Source organism: Hyaena hyaena, unplaced genomic scaffold (assembly GCF_003009895.1).
Source record: "Hyaena hyaena isolate Hyena2069 unplaced genomic scaffold, ASM300989v1 scaffold_327, whole genome shotgun sequence".
Classification (NCBI taxonomy): domain Eukaryota; kingdom Metazoa; phylum Chordata; class Mammalia; order Carnivora; family Hyaenidae; genus Hyaena; species Hyaena hyaena.
The window spans coordinates 1080428-1095079 of NW_024080962.1; the positions used below are offsets into that span (position 1 = coordinate 1080428).

Genomic DNA, 14652 nt, shown 5'->3' on the forward strand with positions numbered 1-14652 from the left:
TCAAAAAAACATTCACTTAGGACAGAACTTATCACAAATTCTCAAATCTAAAGATAAGTTCCAAAATAGATTTCAATATTTTTCTCCTTGAAATATTTAATTATAGGTCAGATTCGACAAGCAAAGCAAACATATAAAACAAAACTCTGTCCTATCTCTAGCTATAGGACGATTTACCATCTGTAGCTTAAAACTATTTTAGCACATACTATTCCTCCTTCTTTATCATTTATAAGGTTTCCCGTCTTTATCATAAAATAACTGTATGTAGGTAACAAGAACAAATAAGAAATCACACCAAGTGCTACTAAGAGCCAAAGTAGAAGTCCTTCCCTTTGGGTGTATTTCACTCAACATTATATGCTTGAATGTGCCACTCAACATTGCATGCCTAATAATTTTTACTTCTAGTAACGGTTTAACAAAATACTCTCTCTAATTATGTTGAATAACACCATTTTTTTGTTTCGCTTTATCTTAGGCTTGCAAAATAAAACCAATTAGTGCATCTAACCATTAAATGATTTTCTGTGGTTCACCTAAGGTAAAAATGTTCCATCCATTCTTATCTAATAATCAGAATGACCAAAGCTATAGAAAGCAGCTATAGTTATAAGGTGAGAAAGCAGAGCACAATAAATCAGTAAGAAATCTAAATTTCCCCATTTTGCAAAATCTAAACCTTTCCCCCAAAATGTCTGAGACCATTTTAAAATCCAAAACCTTAGAACACACAGAAGAAGCATCAAGAATCCACCCGTGACATTTTACCTGGGGATCTTTGAAGTACATTTCATACAACTGAATGGTCCGACGGCTAGCTTGACTCCCATGGTACACAACCACATTCAACTCTGTCCAGGTTCGGAACTCCCTTTCCCAGTTGGGGATTGTGGACAACGGGGCAATCACTAAAAAAGGGCCATGGATTCCTTTCAAATATATCTCATAGAGAAATGTAATGGACTGGATAGTTTTTCCCAAACCCATTTCATCTGCTAAAATGCAGTTTCGCCTTTGGGAAGGAAATAAAACAAGAAAAATTTAGTAAGTAGAGATATTACACACTGCTTTCTTTTTACAAAACATATGCTATTATATTCAGAAATGCTGACCTCAGATTTCTCTTGATTCAACAGAACACATCTTCAAACAAAATCCTCTAAGACATCATTATTTCTACATACCTCTAACAACGTTGGTGTTAATGTTTGTGTGATAAATATTTTATGCATACTTCTAACCCTTGCTGTTTTCCATAATTCTTATTAGAGATTAAAATGTTACACTGCTGTTTGATTAACATTTTATTTTCATTTTTTAAGTTTATTTATTTATTTTGAGAGAGACAGAGACAGTGTGAGTGGGGAAGGGGCAGAGAGAGAGGGAAAGAGAATCCCACGCAGGTTCTGCCCTGTCAGTGCAGAGCCTGACATGGGGCTCAAACTCACAAAACCCTGAGATCATGACTCTTAAAACCAAGGGTCAGATGCGCAACCAACTGAGCCACCCAGGCGCCCCCTGAGTGATATTTTCAATGACTACAAAGGAAAACAGCTCTAGGCCTTCTTAAAAGTGAAGAAAAACATGGTTTACATACATGTTGTACCAATTGAAAAGTAGCCAGTTTACTCCCTCCAACTGGTATTCCCTGAGTTTGTTATTGTTTCTGTACTCCCTGGAACTCTCCGATTTCTTCCAATCATCAGCAGGAGGTCGCTCCTGTTTCAAATAGAGCAGATCCCATTAGTGGGTTCTCCACGACCGCACCGCTGTGCTATTTTCAAATGAAACCCTTCGCCATTAGCCCATTCTTACCACACGCTCTGTTTCTGGCTCCCTGGACATCAGTTTCTCAAACTCTTCGATCTTTGCTTGATCTATGTCCTGCCTAAGCTCCCACGTGCTGTCTTCGTAAGGCAGGGAACACCACTTCACCAGGTAGTGAGTCACAGGCTGGGCCAAGTTTAAATAAGTCAGAATTGGATTCATTTGATCAACGCGTGTGCACGCGCGCGCACACACACAACACGTGTTCTACATTATTTATCGATAGACACTACCCCAGCAGCAGTAAGAATGAGCTGGTAGTAGTTTTACAACTACAACAATTACACAGTCGTTCCTAGTTAATAGTGTCAAGTCTAAACTGGGTATTATCAGAATAAGTTAATTTTTACCTAATTCACAGGTACGTTCAAAAGCCAAGAAATATAAAGAAATAGCTGGTACATAACAAAGCTGACTTTAAGCGTTACTCTTATTTGTGCAAATCATTTCTCAGGTGTCTGATTCAGACTTCTACGGTAAATCATCATAGTCAGTATTTACATAAGTGACTAGTTTCTTACAGAATGAGAAACAAGCTTGAATTTATTAGTATCTCTGCCTTTTTCTTAAAGAGAAAGGTACTGTTTGTACACAATCACTTTAAAACAAAGTGAGCTGTAGGGGGCTGGAGAACAAGACATTTTGGGTAATGCAGATCCACGGATTTCCTCTGTCTTTCCTCCAGAAAATACTTGGGTGTGTGGGCCTTCATGTCAAGACTAAGGTACACTGACCTGGTTGTGATGGTAAAAACACTCACTGTACTACATAAATATGCAATAAAACAATTTTAAGTATAGCAAAGTAAAACTAGAAGAGCAAACATCACATTACAGATACAGTCTTTCAAACATCATGGACTTCATGATACAGAGTTTGGAAAAATATGGGAGTTCACTGCAGACTATCACTAGATAATCAAGACCTAAACATTTTGTTTTTTTATGTTTATTTGACAGAGAGAGCGAGAGAGAGAGCGAGCAAGCACACGCAGGGGAGGGGCAGAGAGGGAGAGGATCCCAAGCAGGTTCCGCACTGTCAGCACAGAGCCCAATGAGGAGCCTGAACCCACAAACTGTGAGATCAATGACCTGAGCCGAAACCAAGGGTCGGATGCTTAACCAACTGAGCGACCCAGCCGCCCCAAGATCTAAACATTTTATATAAAGCTTAGTTTACACGAAGAAACCAGGAATGACAGAACGCATCGTGGGTGGGTGTATCGTTACCAAGACAATATGCTTGAGAAGGCATTAGACTTGTTGCCACTCTTATTGTCCTAATCAACTGTCCTTTATGACAAAGCAACATGACAATGCCAGGAGCTCATGGAGAGGATTATTTTACATCGTTCTCTGTGCACCACATTAAATGAGGCTCATCATCGTACACTATGGATGTACAATGTTAAATACCAGTAGCTTCCATTCTGCTAAGAGCACTCTTAATTATGGGTGGGAAATGTGCTTCATCATAGGTTTATACCAAAGTGCACTGAATTCTTCCCTATCGATCCCATTCTGAAATTGTGCAAAATGCTGATGTATTTGTTTCATATTGAAAATTGATTTCTTTTAAAAAGCTCTCACGCTAAACAAAGAACATGTGTAGTGCCATTATTAGGGCATAAAACTTATAGTAAGTTTCAGTTAAATTTTGACCGCCTATGTCATGATCCAAGGCTCTGCTCAGGACCAGATCTAGGATCTGATAATCATTCTCTGTAAACACACAGAAGCTGTCTGAGTCACTGCCCCCTAATACGAATGATCTTCTGTTACCTCTCCCCGTTCGTCTGTGCTTCGTGCAAAGTCCATTATCCGGTCAACCTCTACATAATCTGGATTAAAAAGCTCATCTTCAATCTGCACCAAAGGGAGACGGGGAAAAAAAAAGTTAAAATGTTTATTTAATTCCTGAAAGTAAACTCTAATTCACTTTTCACCAGGCGGTAATATTTTGGGTCACAGTGAAATAAAATTTATATTTGGAAAATTCTATTATATTAATTGAAATGCTACAATTTAGCAAAATCATTCCCCATGAGGAAATCAGACTTCTCAGACTTTGTTAACTGGGTCTTTTAATTACTGTGTGAAACCTTTTTACTGCGAGAGAATGTTTAAGAATATTTTAAATGAAGTGTGAAATTACAATTCACTAATGAGCAATCCAAAAGGCTTATGGCACGCAATGCATTTAGCATTCTTGAAACTACGGCTTGCAATAAAGAAGTAGAGCCACGCACACCAAGTGCTACTGGAGTCGTCTGATGCCTTACAGCATCATTTTCAGAATGCTATTCAAAAGCTAAAAACACTGAAAGCAGTGAATTTCAGATTTCAGTGTGAACAGTAGAGGATGTTTGGTCACCATTTCCAATCAATATTAGTACTGCATTTGAATACAGTGTTGTCATTAATCTAAGCGTTCTAATGATTTATTTGTACTGAATATAGAGCATCTGGCTAAAATATTAAGGATGAAGAAATGAGGCTTAAATAATTGGGCTATTTAGCCAACGTATTAACAATCTTTACAAAACTAAAGGAGTACTACTTGCTTGCAACGTTATGTCATATAAAAGGATAGAATGTGGCTCAAAGGGAAATTACAGACTAAGCCATACTTTAAAGAAGCCAGAGTCAGGTAAGTTAGAAAACAAAAGACACATTATTATGTGTCCCTAGAGATGAATTTATCAGCAACACAACTGCATTAAAGAGATATCAGAAGTCACTGAGACACCGTTCATATCCCTTAAACTACAGGTTGAAAAGATAAGCTGGTGACCGTCAGCTCAAGGATGGCAAATACTCCCTGGGCTACTGTGTCCATTTACAGTATCTGGTCTGGGGCCTCTGAACTCTGAATTATGAAAAGTAAAAAAATCAGAAATACAAAAACCGTGTCTCAAATGCCTTGTGCCCTTACAGAGAGCTGATTGGCAAGGCAAAAAATTCACTGAAACGTTCAGTTTCCTTAAAGTGTTAACGTATTAGCGCACTGGCTCTGTCTGAAGCTTCTAGATTTGGGTATGCAATGCGTGTGCATCATTCACATACAGCATACACACTAGCACTCTCCACAAACTGGGCTCTGGTGGGAAAAGCTCCTTTTCGGACAGCCTGTTCTGCGACAGAAGCGGTCGGCGATGATCGAAAACCCTTAGCCTCACTCCCCGCGCTCCACCCTTCCTGCGAGCCGTCTGCGCCGCCGCGCGTGGGACGCAATTTCCAGCCGGAACCGAGACTTCTTACGGGGAAGCCCGAGGCGACACCCAGGACGCAAGGCAGTCGTCGGCAGCGCCCCGGGGCGCCGGAAACCGCGAGGGCCCGCGGGACAGGGCGCCTGCGCGCCTGCGTGCGCGTGCCTGTGCGTGCGTGCGTGCGCGCGTGTGTGAAGGAGAAAGGAAGGGACTCGCCCTCCTTTGGTGCCAGCCCTCAGATCACCTTTTCAGACTCGAGTTAACGCTACTTCCACTCCGGACAAAACTTAAGATTTCCAGTTGCTGAGTTGCCAAGCAAGGTGACACTCCGACCGTCGTACAGGCCGTTCACGCAGACGGACCCCGGTAGATTGAGGCTACGCGGCCGGGGCCAGGCGCGTCCGACACCGGCAAACCGAGTCCAGGTAACCCTAATAACCAGAACCAGGGCGAGGGATGGGGGCGCTACGACTGCGTGTTCTCCTCCTCCCTGCACGGGGCCGCAGGAAAGGGCAGACACACGGCGTCTCTTTCTAAGAGGAAGCCAACGACTGCGACTTGCCTGACGTCACCAACACTTAACTTCAGTTTCATTAAGAAGGGCACAAAAAACACAATGTTGTCCTGTTTTCTTAGAAACTGCCCTTCCCCCCCCCCCCCCCAAAAAAAAATCACTTAACTATTCTCCAAGAGGTGAGGAGCGAGTCACATCTGAGTAACTCCGTTCCCTGTGTTAATTACCGGCAGCGAAGAAGCTACTCAGATGAGCAAAGGTGGTGGTGCAGACACGTGCCCGATAGCCCCCACCCTCCATCTAACACAGACTTTACAGGCTGCCTGGTGGAAGCATGGAAATCAGATTCCAGAAGAGCCCAGACTTGTCACCTGAGATTGTGAGGATTTCATGACACAAAAGTACGGAATACTCTTCCTTCCCACCCCCCCCCCCCACCGCATGGACCAGAAAAGGTGGGGGTGCCAAGATGTTAACACGTATTATTTTGCATCAAATTTCACACATCTCTGCAGTTTACATTCTGTTAACTTCTTTATGGAGAGCAAAACTAATAAATCAGCAAGTTTAATCTTTCAATGTGAAGGTTACTCTTATATTCTTGAGGCTGTAAGTGAAACCAAATTGGTGAGCAGAAGTCCAGAGATTCCAGTAAGCAGTCTGCAAAAGCATTTCTTTTAATGTAATTGAGTATATGGGAGAGGAACGTGGAACTTTAAAAAAAAAAAAATGCAGATTCCCTTCCCTACCTTTTCGTCATCATTGATAACAAAGGATAAAGGGAGACAGGCAAAGACATCATACCACCTTCTATACCATAGTACATCAATGTGTACAAATGAGTTTAGTAAACTCTGTAATCAGGCATTGAGTTGAACAAAAGAAATCTGCCACATACTCTCCCTCACAGAAGTAACTTACATTCTAAAAAATGTACTTAATAGTGTGGAGTCTTTAACTCACTAATCTTAAGAGAACTTTTTATCAACTTACTTTTTTCACTGTCTGCTAACTGTATTTTCATTAGAAGATTTTAATGATACCATCATATTTCCACATAATATCACAAGGACCAGTATCTTCTAGACTAAGCAACAGGAAGAATGAGAAATTTCCTGTTTACAAATTTTTTTTAGCAATAACCACTTACCAATATGCAAGTAACAGCACCAAATGAGGCAAACTAGTTTTTCTGAGTAATTTACTAAGCTAAAATTCAAAATTCAGAACACTTAATAAGGTTGTGACTTAAGAAACTTAACTGGGTGTTTCATACCTCTGAAAGGAATTTGTTCTGGCCCTGCTTTGCCTTAAATCGTTTGATCTTTTGCTGAATTCTCTTATCTTTCTCCAGATCTTCTACAGATGCCCATTGACAATGAAGATAAGAGCTAGAAGAATAAAATAATATACTTGAAACGTGGAGAAAATAATCTTTAATTATTCCAAAAATCAACTAAATAATTAACACAATAAGCTGTTTACTTACTTATAGAGGCTGCTGATCAACATTCAATATAATTACTCATGTTTGAGAATAAGGAAAAAAAATCAGTAATGGTGCCTAAACTTTGTCTTCTGTCCTGAGCCTCCAGCTCTCTTATTTATCTCCCATTTAAAAAAGAAAAGGACCTGGTAACAAGCTGTTTTCATAAGTGAATGGATTACACTTCAATACAAAACAATTAGCACTACAGGGTGGCCTTAATTATGAATTTACATTTTGAGCCTTTTATCATTAATTGAGAAATAAAAGGTTTTCATCAAGTTAAGAGAATTCAAATTTAAAACAGCAAAGGTAACCCCAAGGTAGTCCTTCTAGGGCGATGGGGGAGAGAACCATCGCCTGCGCTCTGCACACCCAGGCTGCCGGCCAGCCACGGGCACCTTCTGCCCTCCCAGGTCTTCCAGGCACTCTGAAATGACGCCCCTTGGACTCCTGTGAATTTTTCCCTCGCTTCTATCTACCTGGCTCCTCCCACTAAGCAAGTCCCTTCCTCTCCAGGCTCCCCATGGCCTACTGGGAGCACAGGTGTTTTCTCTAATCTCACCTGGAACACTCTCACCCTCCCTTTTCAGACTCACAGGTATAAAGTTAATGTTTTATGGTACCTTTGATATTCTTTTGTTTGCTATTTCAATAATCTTTTGTACCATCATTCTCTCCCTGCCCCAGACAGCCTCGACTGCCTCTTGTTTCTCTTTCTGGTGATGATATTAAAAAGAAAGGAGGTGCATGAATACACACCTATTTCAAAACCAAGGTACTACTACTCTTAGAAATTATGCAGCCATTATAAAATCTGTCAAAAATGATTAATGATATGGAAAAGGCTTATGATACGAAGTATCATATCGTTTATATTTATGTAAAGTCAATATACATTTTCAAAGGTAAGACTGATTTAGTCCTTCTACAATGGACTGAGGCAGATGAGGACTTCACATACGCCTTGATACGATATGAATTGATATAAACCCTGTACACTCCTGCACACAGAGAAAACAGGCTAGATGAAAATGCATGGAAATGTTAATAATGATCATTTCTGGGTGGTAAGACTGCCAAGTATTTTATTTTCTACTTCCAAGTACGTTCCCAATTTCCAATAAATAATATGCAATACCGTTATAATCAGCAACAAATGCTACAGAAATAATCTCGTCTAGCTGAATTACTGGATAGAAAAAGGCACATGCGTAGTCAACACCTGTCTTTGCTGAGCCGCACATGCCTTTATAGCATGGCCAGCAGGGCCATGAGGTGGGCACAGGCATTCCAGTCTTCCTCTCCCTCTTGTAACCTGGGCTGAAATTTTTGGATACGGACTCTGCTTTACTAAATGGAGAAAAACCACAGGCTTTTCCACTAAGATCAGGAAGGAAATGCCCACTATTCGATACTGTATTCAAGGCATTAGCCAATGCTGTTAGACCCAAGAAATCAACAAGAGGAGCAATAAATGGAAAGTAAGAAGTAAAACAATCTCTATTTGCAGATGATATGACTGCAAAATTGGAAAACCCTAGGGAGTCAATGACAAAATTAATTCAAATAATAAAATGAAACAATTTAGCAAGGTAGCAGGATATAGAATTAACATACCGAAGTCAATAGCTTCCATTTACACAAACAATAACCAGTTAGAAGATATAATGGTAGAGAGAACTTCTTTTCCACTACCAACAAAGATTAAATTTGTAGCAATAAATTTAATAAAAAAGTGTGAAATTTAGAAAAGGAAATACTTAAAAACCTTTTTAAAAAACGCAGAAATAGAGTTGACATACTTGTTTTTATTTGTTTGTTTGTTTTTAAATGTTTATTTTTGAGAGAGAGAGAGAACACGGGCAAGCACACGGGGGAGGGGCAGAGTGAGAGGGAGACAGAGGATCCAAAGCGGGCTCTGCGCTGACAGCAGAGAGCCTGATGGAAGGCTCGAACTCACAAACCGTGTGATCACGACCTGAGAGGAAGTCAGATGCTTAACCTACTGAGCCACCCAGGCACCCCTGGACATCCTAGATTTTAGATAGTATGACTCAACATCATAAATCATGCATGTGTAAATGTAACACGATATATATAAAAATATAAACAAGCATCTTAAGGTGCTGGGCAAGTTAATGCTGGACTACACATAAAAATAATGATGCAAGAACATCCAGGAAAGCACAAAAAGTAAACGGTTTTAAGGGGAAACTAGATATACCAGATATTATATTAGATACGCCAGATCTAAAGCCTCTATAAGTAAAACTGTGGGCTACAGGCTCATGAATAGACAGTCAGACCAAAGGATTAAAATGTGGTACAGACATAGTTCTAAATCAGTGTGGAAACGTAGTATGTGATAAGAGTTACAGCTGAAATCACGGAGGCGAAGATGGACTTTTCACAGTGGGGCTGGGACAACAATATTTCGAAAAGAATGAAACTGGGATGACCAACTACAGTTGTGCTCACCCCATATGCAAGAATTAACACCAAGTGGACTAAGCACCTGAACGCAGAAAACAAAACTGGGCAGGTACTGGAGGAAAACATGGCAAATTCCTCTTTAACTTGGGAGTAGGGAAAAGCAAGCTAGCAATGGCTTAAAAAAAAAAAAAAAAAGCTATATGCAACAAGAGAAAAGACTAATCTAACTACATAAAAAATGTTTACATTTGTAATGCAATAAAATTATAAAGTTGAAGGGCAGCTGAAACTGGGAAAAGGCAATTACAACATACAACACAAAGGACTGACATCGCACATATAAAAAGGACTCTTCAAAACTGAACGAAGCATACGTAACAGAAAAATGGGCAAAGGACATGAACACACAAGTGACAAAAGACGACGTAAAGATGGCCACTAAACGTACGAAAAGATGCTCTACCTCATTCACAATTAAAAGAGAAACTAAAGCAAAACACAATTTCTCACAAAAAGTGAACCCACCACACCACACTGGAAAGGGTGCAGGTAAGAGGTGGTCTCACGCCCTCTCAGTAGTAATGCAAAGGGACACAACCCTTAAGGAAGGGAATTTAGCAATACCTAACAGAACTACATACGTGTTTGCCTTTGGATCCAGCAATCCCATTCCTGGGAATTCACCCTCCAATTATGCCTCGAACAATTTGAAAATATACAGACAAGAGTATATACAGCATTGTCTGTAACTGTAAGATATCAGAAGCCATTTACATGCCCACACACAGTCCAGGAGACTGGCTGGACAAGCTATGATATAGCCACACAGTGGAGTACTACACAGCAGTAACAAAGAATGAGGACGACCCTAGGGATTGATGTTGAGTAACTTCCAAAACAGAGTATTATTAAAAAGCAAAGTGCTATTTTTGTGCATAGGGAAGCAAAGAGTTGCTATTTTTGTGTGGAAGGGAAAGTTACATATATATATTATATCTATAATATACTTTATGTAAAAATATTTAATACACACACACACACATCGCTGCATGTTTATGCCAAAAATTACAGAAAGGATAAATCTAGGATGAATGAGAAGGTAAGTAGGAATGGGCTGGAAGGGAGAAGGATGCATCTTTGAACGTCCTCTTGAACAAGTTCTGACTTTTGAACCATGTGAATATTTTGTCAACTTGAAAAAAAGAAAATAAAATCAACGAGAATGGTGAGGAGCTAAAACGGAATACAAATACAGAGAGAAACTCAAGACCAAACTGAGTATCAAATAAATAACATAACCACACTGAAAGGGAGCAGGAGGAAGAAAAGAATTAACCCAAGGAAATTCTGAACCAAGTATTTATTTAGCTTCTGCACCCTTTGGCTTCATACAAAAAAAGTTCTAAACAAATACTCAATGAACCTTATAAGTGGTAGGCTTCTTTTTCACAAAAATATGGGCTAGTAAAACACGTCCTGTATATCACAGGACTGACAACTAAACAAATATATTAGGGATAATAAGCACCAGGTTTCTCATGGCTGAAGAAGGGAGTCATGAATATTGGAAGGGAAAAGGACACAATGAACCCTGCAGTGCTGCTAAGATAAACCCGCAACTATCGCTCTAAAGGAACTGGTGTTCAATGTCTTTAGGTAAGTAGATAGGTAGGTGCACAAATGAGCATGTGTGTAACGAAAGTGTGTGTATACATAACGCGTGTGTCTGTGTCATGCATACACACACGCACATGCTCATGCATGTAACAGATGCAGGTGGCCCACACAGCCCTATTCACTGAGAGGTCCCAGAAGCGAAGACTCCCCGGCAGCAATGAGCACACCTAGTACTCAAATCTTGGTTTCTAAATGCCATTCTCCAGAAGACACAGTGAAGCCTCCTTGGAGAAACTTAAAAAGAGGAGTCTGGAAGATCATCTGGTGTCAGAAAGTAAGGAAGTGCTCGAAGAAGGATGGGGACAGGGCAAAAGGAGACGGGCTCCGGCTGGGAGGGGCTCCTGTTGGCCAAATCTGGACTAATGTGAGCAAAGTAAATAATGATACGGCAGTAAAGGATTATGGCCGGTTGAATAAAAGAAGACTCCGCAGATCTGCACAGCTACAAAGAAGCAAATGAGTAGGTCAAATTCCTCCTTACAGCGGAAACCCAACTAATAAATTTAGAATGGGTGACAGAATTAGTAAAGCAACACTTAGCAACCATTATCATATCTAATGGTCTCAAAATACCTTTCCAGAAGACACTTTTTAATTGCAAAAAAGAAAACAGGCATTCTTTGTTCTATTTCTGTACTTTTTCTGTAAATTTGAAATTATGCCCACCTAAACGGTTAACAAAAACTGTTAATTGTATGGGAATTTTACTTTCCCTTAGCACTCAATAATATCAGACAGCAGAACTCGTTTTCAGAACTATGGCCAATGGAGGATGACAGGTGTCCCTGGCCGGGCAGCGGTTCCTAGTCAGGAATGAATCGGGCGCGTCAAGCCCCACCACCACTTGCTGATCTGGATGGATGCCTTTCTAGGGGGGCCATTTTGTGGGAATTGGGACTTAAACGTCTTTGCTCCACATTTTATTTAACAGATCTACTGGGGAACTCTCTGGCTTCCTTAGCTACTGCCTCCTTACCTATCCTGACCCTCTCCTTCCACAACTCTATGAAATCACATCATACGTGTAATTTCCACATGCGTACATCCATTGTGCTAGGAGTGCAAAATGATGCCAACACCTCTCTGATACTGACCGAGCATTTTTGATCGCTGTACTCTGTGTTTCACCCTCACACTGACACGGGCAAGACATCTTCATCGTTCTACTTGGTGAGAGGTGCTGCTCACCAAACCTCAGAATTACGTTAGTTTATTCATACAACACCAGTTGCAACAAGGGACAATGATAGAGACCATGAGGTCTGATGCTTTCATATTCTAAGAGGAGGGCATGTTTTCTTACGCTGTTTTGACAGCAACTCCCAAAAGCCTCTTTTAAACTCTAACACTTATCAACAGGACACTCGAGTTTCTGGTCTTAACAAATTTTTCATTTAATTTTTACATTATCCATGACGATGTCTGGCCTTGTCCTGTGACTGTTACTAGGTTAGAAAAGGGCTGCAGGCTTCTTCAGGTGAGGATGACTACGGAGTCTGACAAGGCTGCCACCTCGTCGAACTGAGTCTGGCCCTACGTCTACACCACGCAACAGCAACTCACTGGTGCTCCTCAGTTCAGTTTTCTTAAAGTTATGCAATTCAAATTCACTAAACAAAAACAGACAGACAAAATCACAGCTCACTGCCATTTCAAAAATGTGAGGGATGTCACGATTTCCTAGCGACTTCGCCTGACAGGAGATATCTCATCTCAAGTGCCCGGCCATCTTGCGCGCAGTCCGAGGAGGGAGAGTGGCCTCGCGGAGGAGAATTCATTCTCAGAGGACAGGCAAAGATAACTTTGCTCCCTTTTCTATGATCGCATGAGGTTTTAGCCCTTCTAAAAGGAATTTCTTGGTTACACGTGAAAGCTGGTCAACTTTTATACCAATTACACACTTTCCAGAAACGTTAAATGCATAAAATCACCAAAGATACAAACGTGAGTAGGCAACGGCCCGCCAAGCACCAAACAAGCCGTCCCCAAACTTCCCAGTTCCCAATTACTTTCTAAATCCGTATTTAGGACTTTGAAAATACATGCCCCGGTTTAAAAAAAGAAAAGCGAAATCGCAGTGTACTTACAAGTTTTTGTATTTCACATAGAATTCCTCAACTTCTACCTCCTCTCCAGAGTCCTTCTGCAACAAAAGAAAATTTCAGGCACGTGCTCAAAACCAACTACTAGAAGGTTCCGAAAGCGACGATCTCCTCCCGGGTGAACACGAACCAGGAGCGACCGAGGTGGCGCGGGGCGTTCTCGCAGGGAGGAGCCGGTCGCCAAGGCCAGGAGGCCCGCGGGACGAGGGCCGCCGCGCTTGGGCCCGCGCGTGCTACCCGGCGCGCTGCAGCTTTGCAGACATGAATCATTTTAACTCCTCCCTAACCACATGCAGCTTCATTCACAACAACCTGACCCCAACTCTGGCTCTCTGCCAAACCCACAGTGTTAAGTAGACGCCAAGTGTACCATTTTCTCAGGCAGCAGCCAATTAGCAACTGTTCTCCTGAATGCCACATGTATTAGTTTTGGCTGCCTCATGGCAACTTTACATTGTGGGTTTTGTAATGTTTTAAAATATTTAAAAGACGTTTATTCCTCCATATAGTTAATAACTCCAAACAAGAAACCATGTAAAACTAAGCCTTGCTCTTACGCTGTGAGTTCAGTGCATCACTGTGCCCAGTTTTAGTTTTACTCAATGGTACAATTAAAACCTCTCAGACAAGACGTCTCACACACATAGCAGCCAAATAAAATTAACACTCCGACTACTGCATTTAGGTGAGGTTAAAATCATGATACGCATCAGCCAAACCAAGAGTTCAGCGGTGAGATTATCTGCACCATCTCCCTTGATCCCACCCTCTGTAGCATGTGTGGAAGATACCGCTCACGTGATATTTTAAGTATCTCTCTCGATATTTTCTTCCCCCTTTGGCCTTTGGGCTGTTAAACAAGTCGTAATATGTAATTTTCTCCTGGAACATTTGATCAGGTAAATCAGGGCTATAAAACCTAAACACCACTTATAGATGTTTAGGGATTGCTTTTTACGCTCTTACAAGAGCACCCAAGCCTGCCTTGAGGGTCACACTTGGCTAAGCCACCTCAGAGGTGCGGCGAAGAAACTTAAGGCAAGTAGCAACATGGGACAGGGCCGACAAAGGAGCAAAGACTTTTCTACTGGATGACAGGCTGCCACATGGTCTGCTCGACATGGCTACGATCTCCCTCAATCCCTAATCTTCCAAATCACTATCAAAGGCCGTAAACGTAAACTTTTCTTTGAAAGTTCCACATGCATCAGTTAAACCTAAATTGCCACAAGCCTAGAAATCCGCAAGTAGAAGCCACGATATTCGAGAGTGCGGTAAAAGCCTGTTAACAGTTGGTTCTAACCTAATGCTCTATAAATGGCCACAGCCATAAAGCAGCTGTTTAGGCAGTATATTCAGGACACCACCAACGCCCCAAACTTTTGGTTACCCAAAACGA

The 14652-nt window shown here is 41.1% G+C and overlaps 1 protein-coding gene across 1 annotated transcript in view; it reads right to left on the reverse strand.

Moving 5' to 3' along the window:
• The window catches only part of CHD7 (chromodomain helicase DNA binding protein 7), a 188492-nt gene that overhangs the window by 43878 nt on the left and 129962 nt on the right, over positions 1-14652 (reverse strand). Inside the window, 6 exon segments of the mRNA XM_039249132.1 lie at positions 772-1015; positions 1601-1722; positions 1819-1956; positions 3612-3695; positions 6829-6943; positions 13239-13294. Coding sequence (XP_039105063.1) covers positions 772-1015; positions 1601-1722; positions 1819-1956; positions 3612-3695; positions 6829-6943; positions 13239-13294 — 759 coding nt within the window.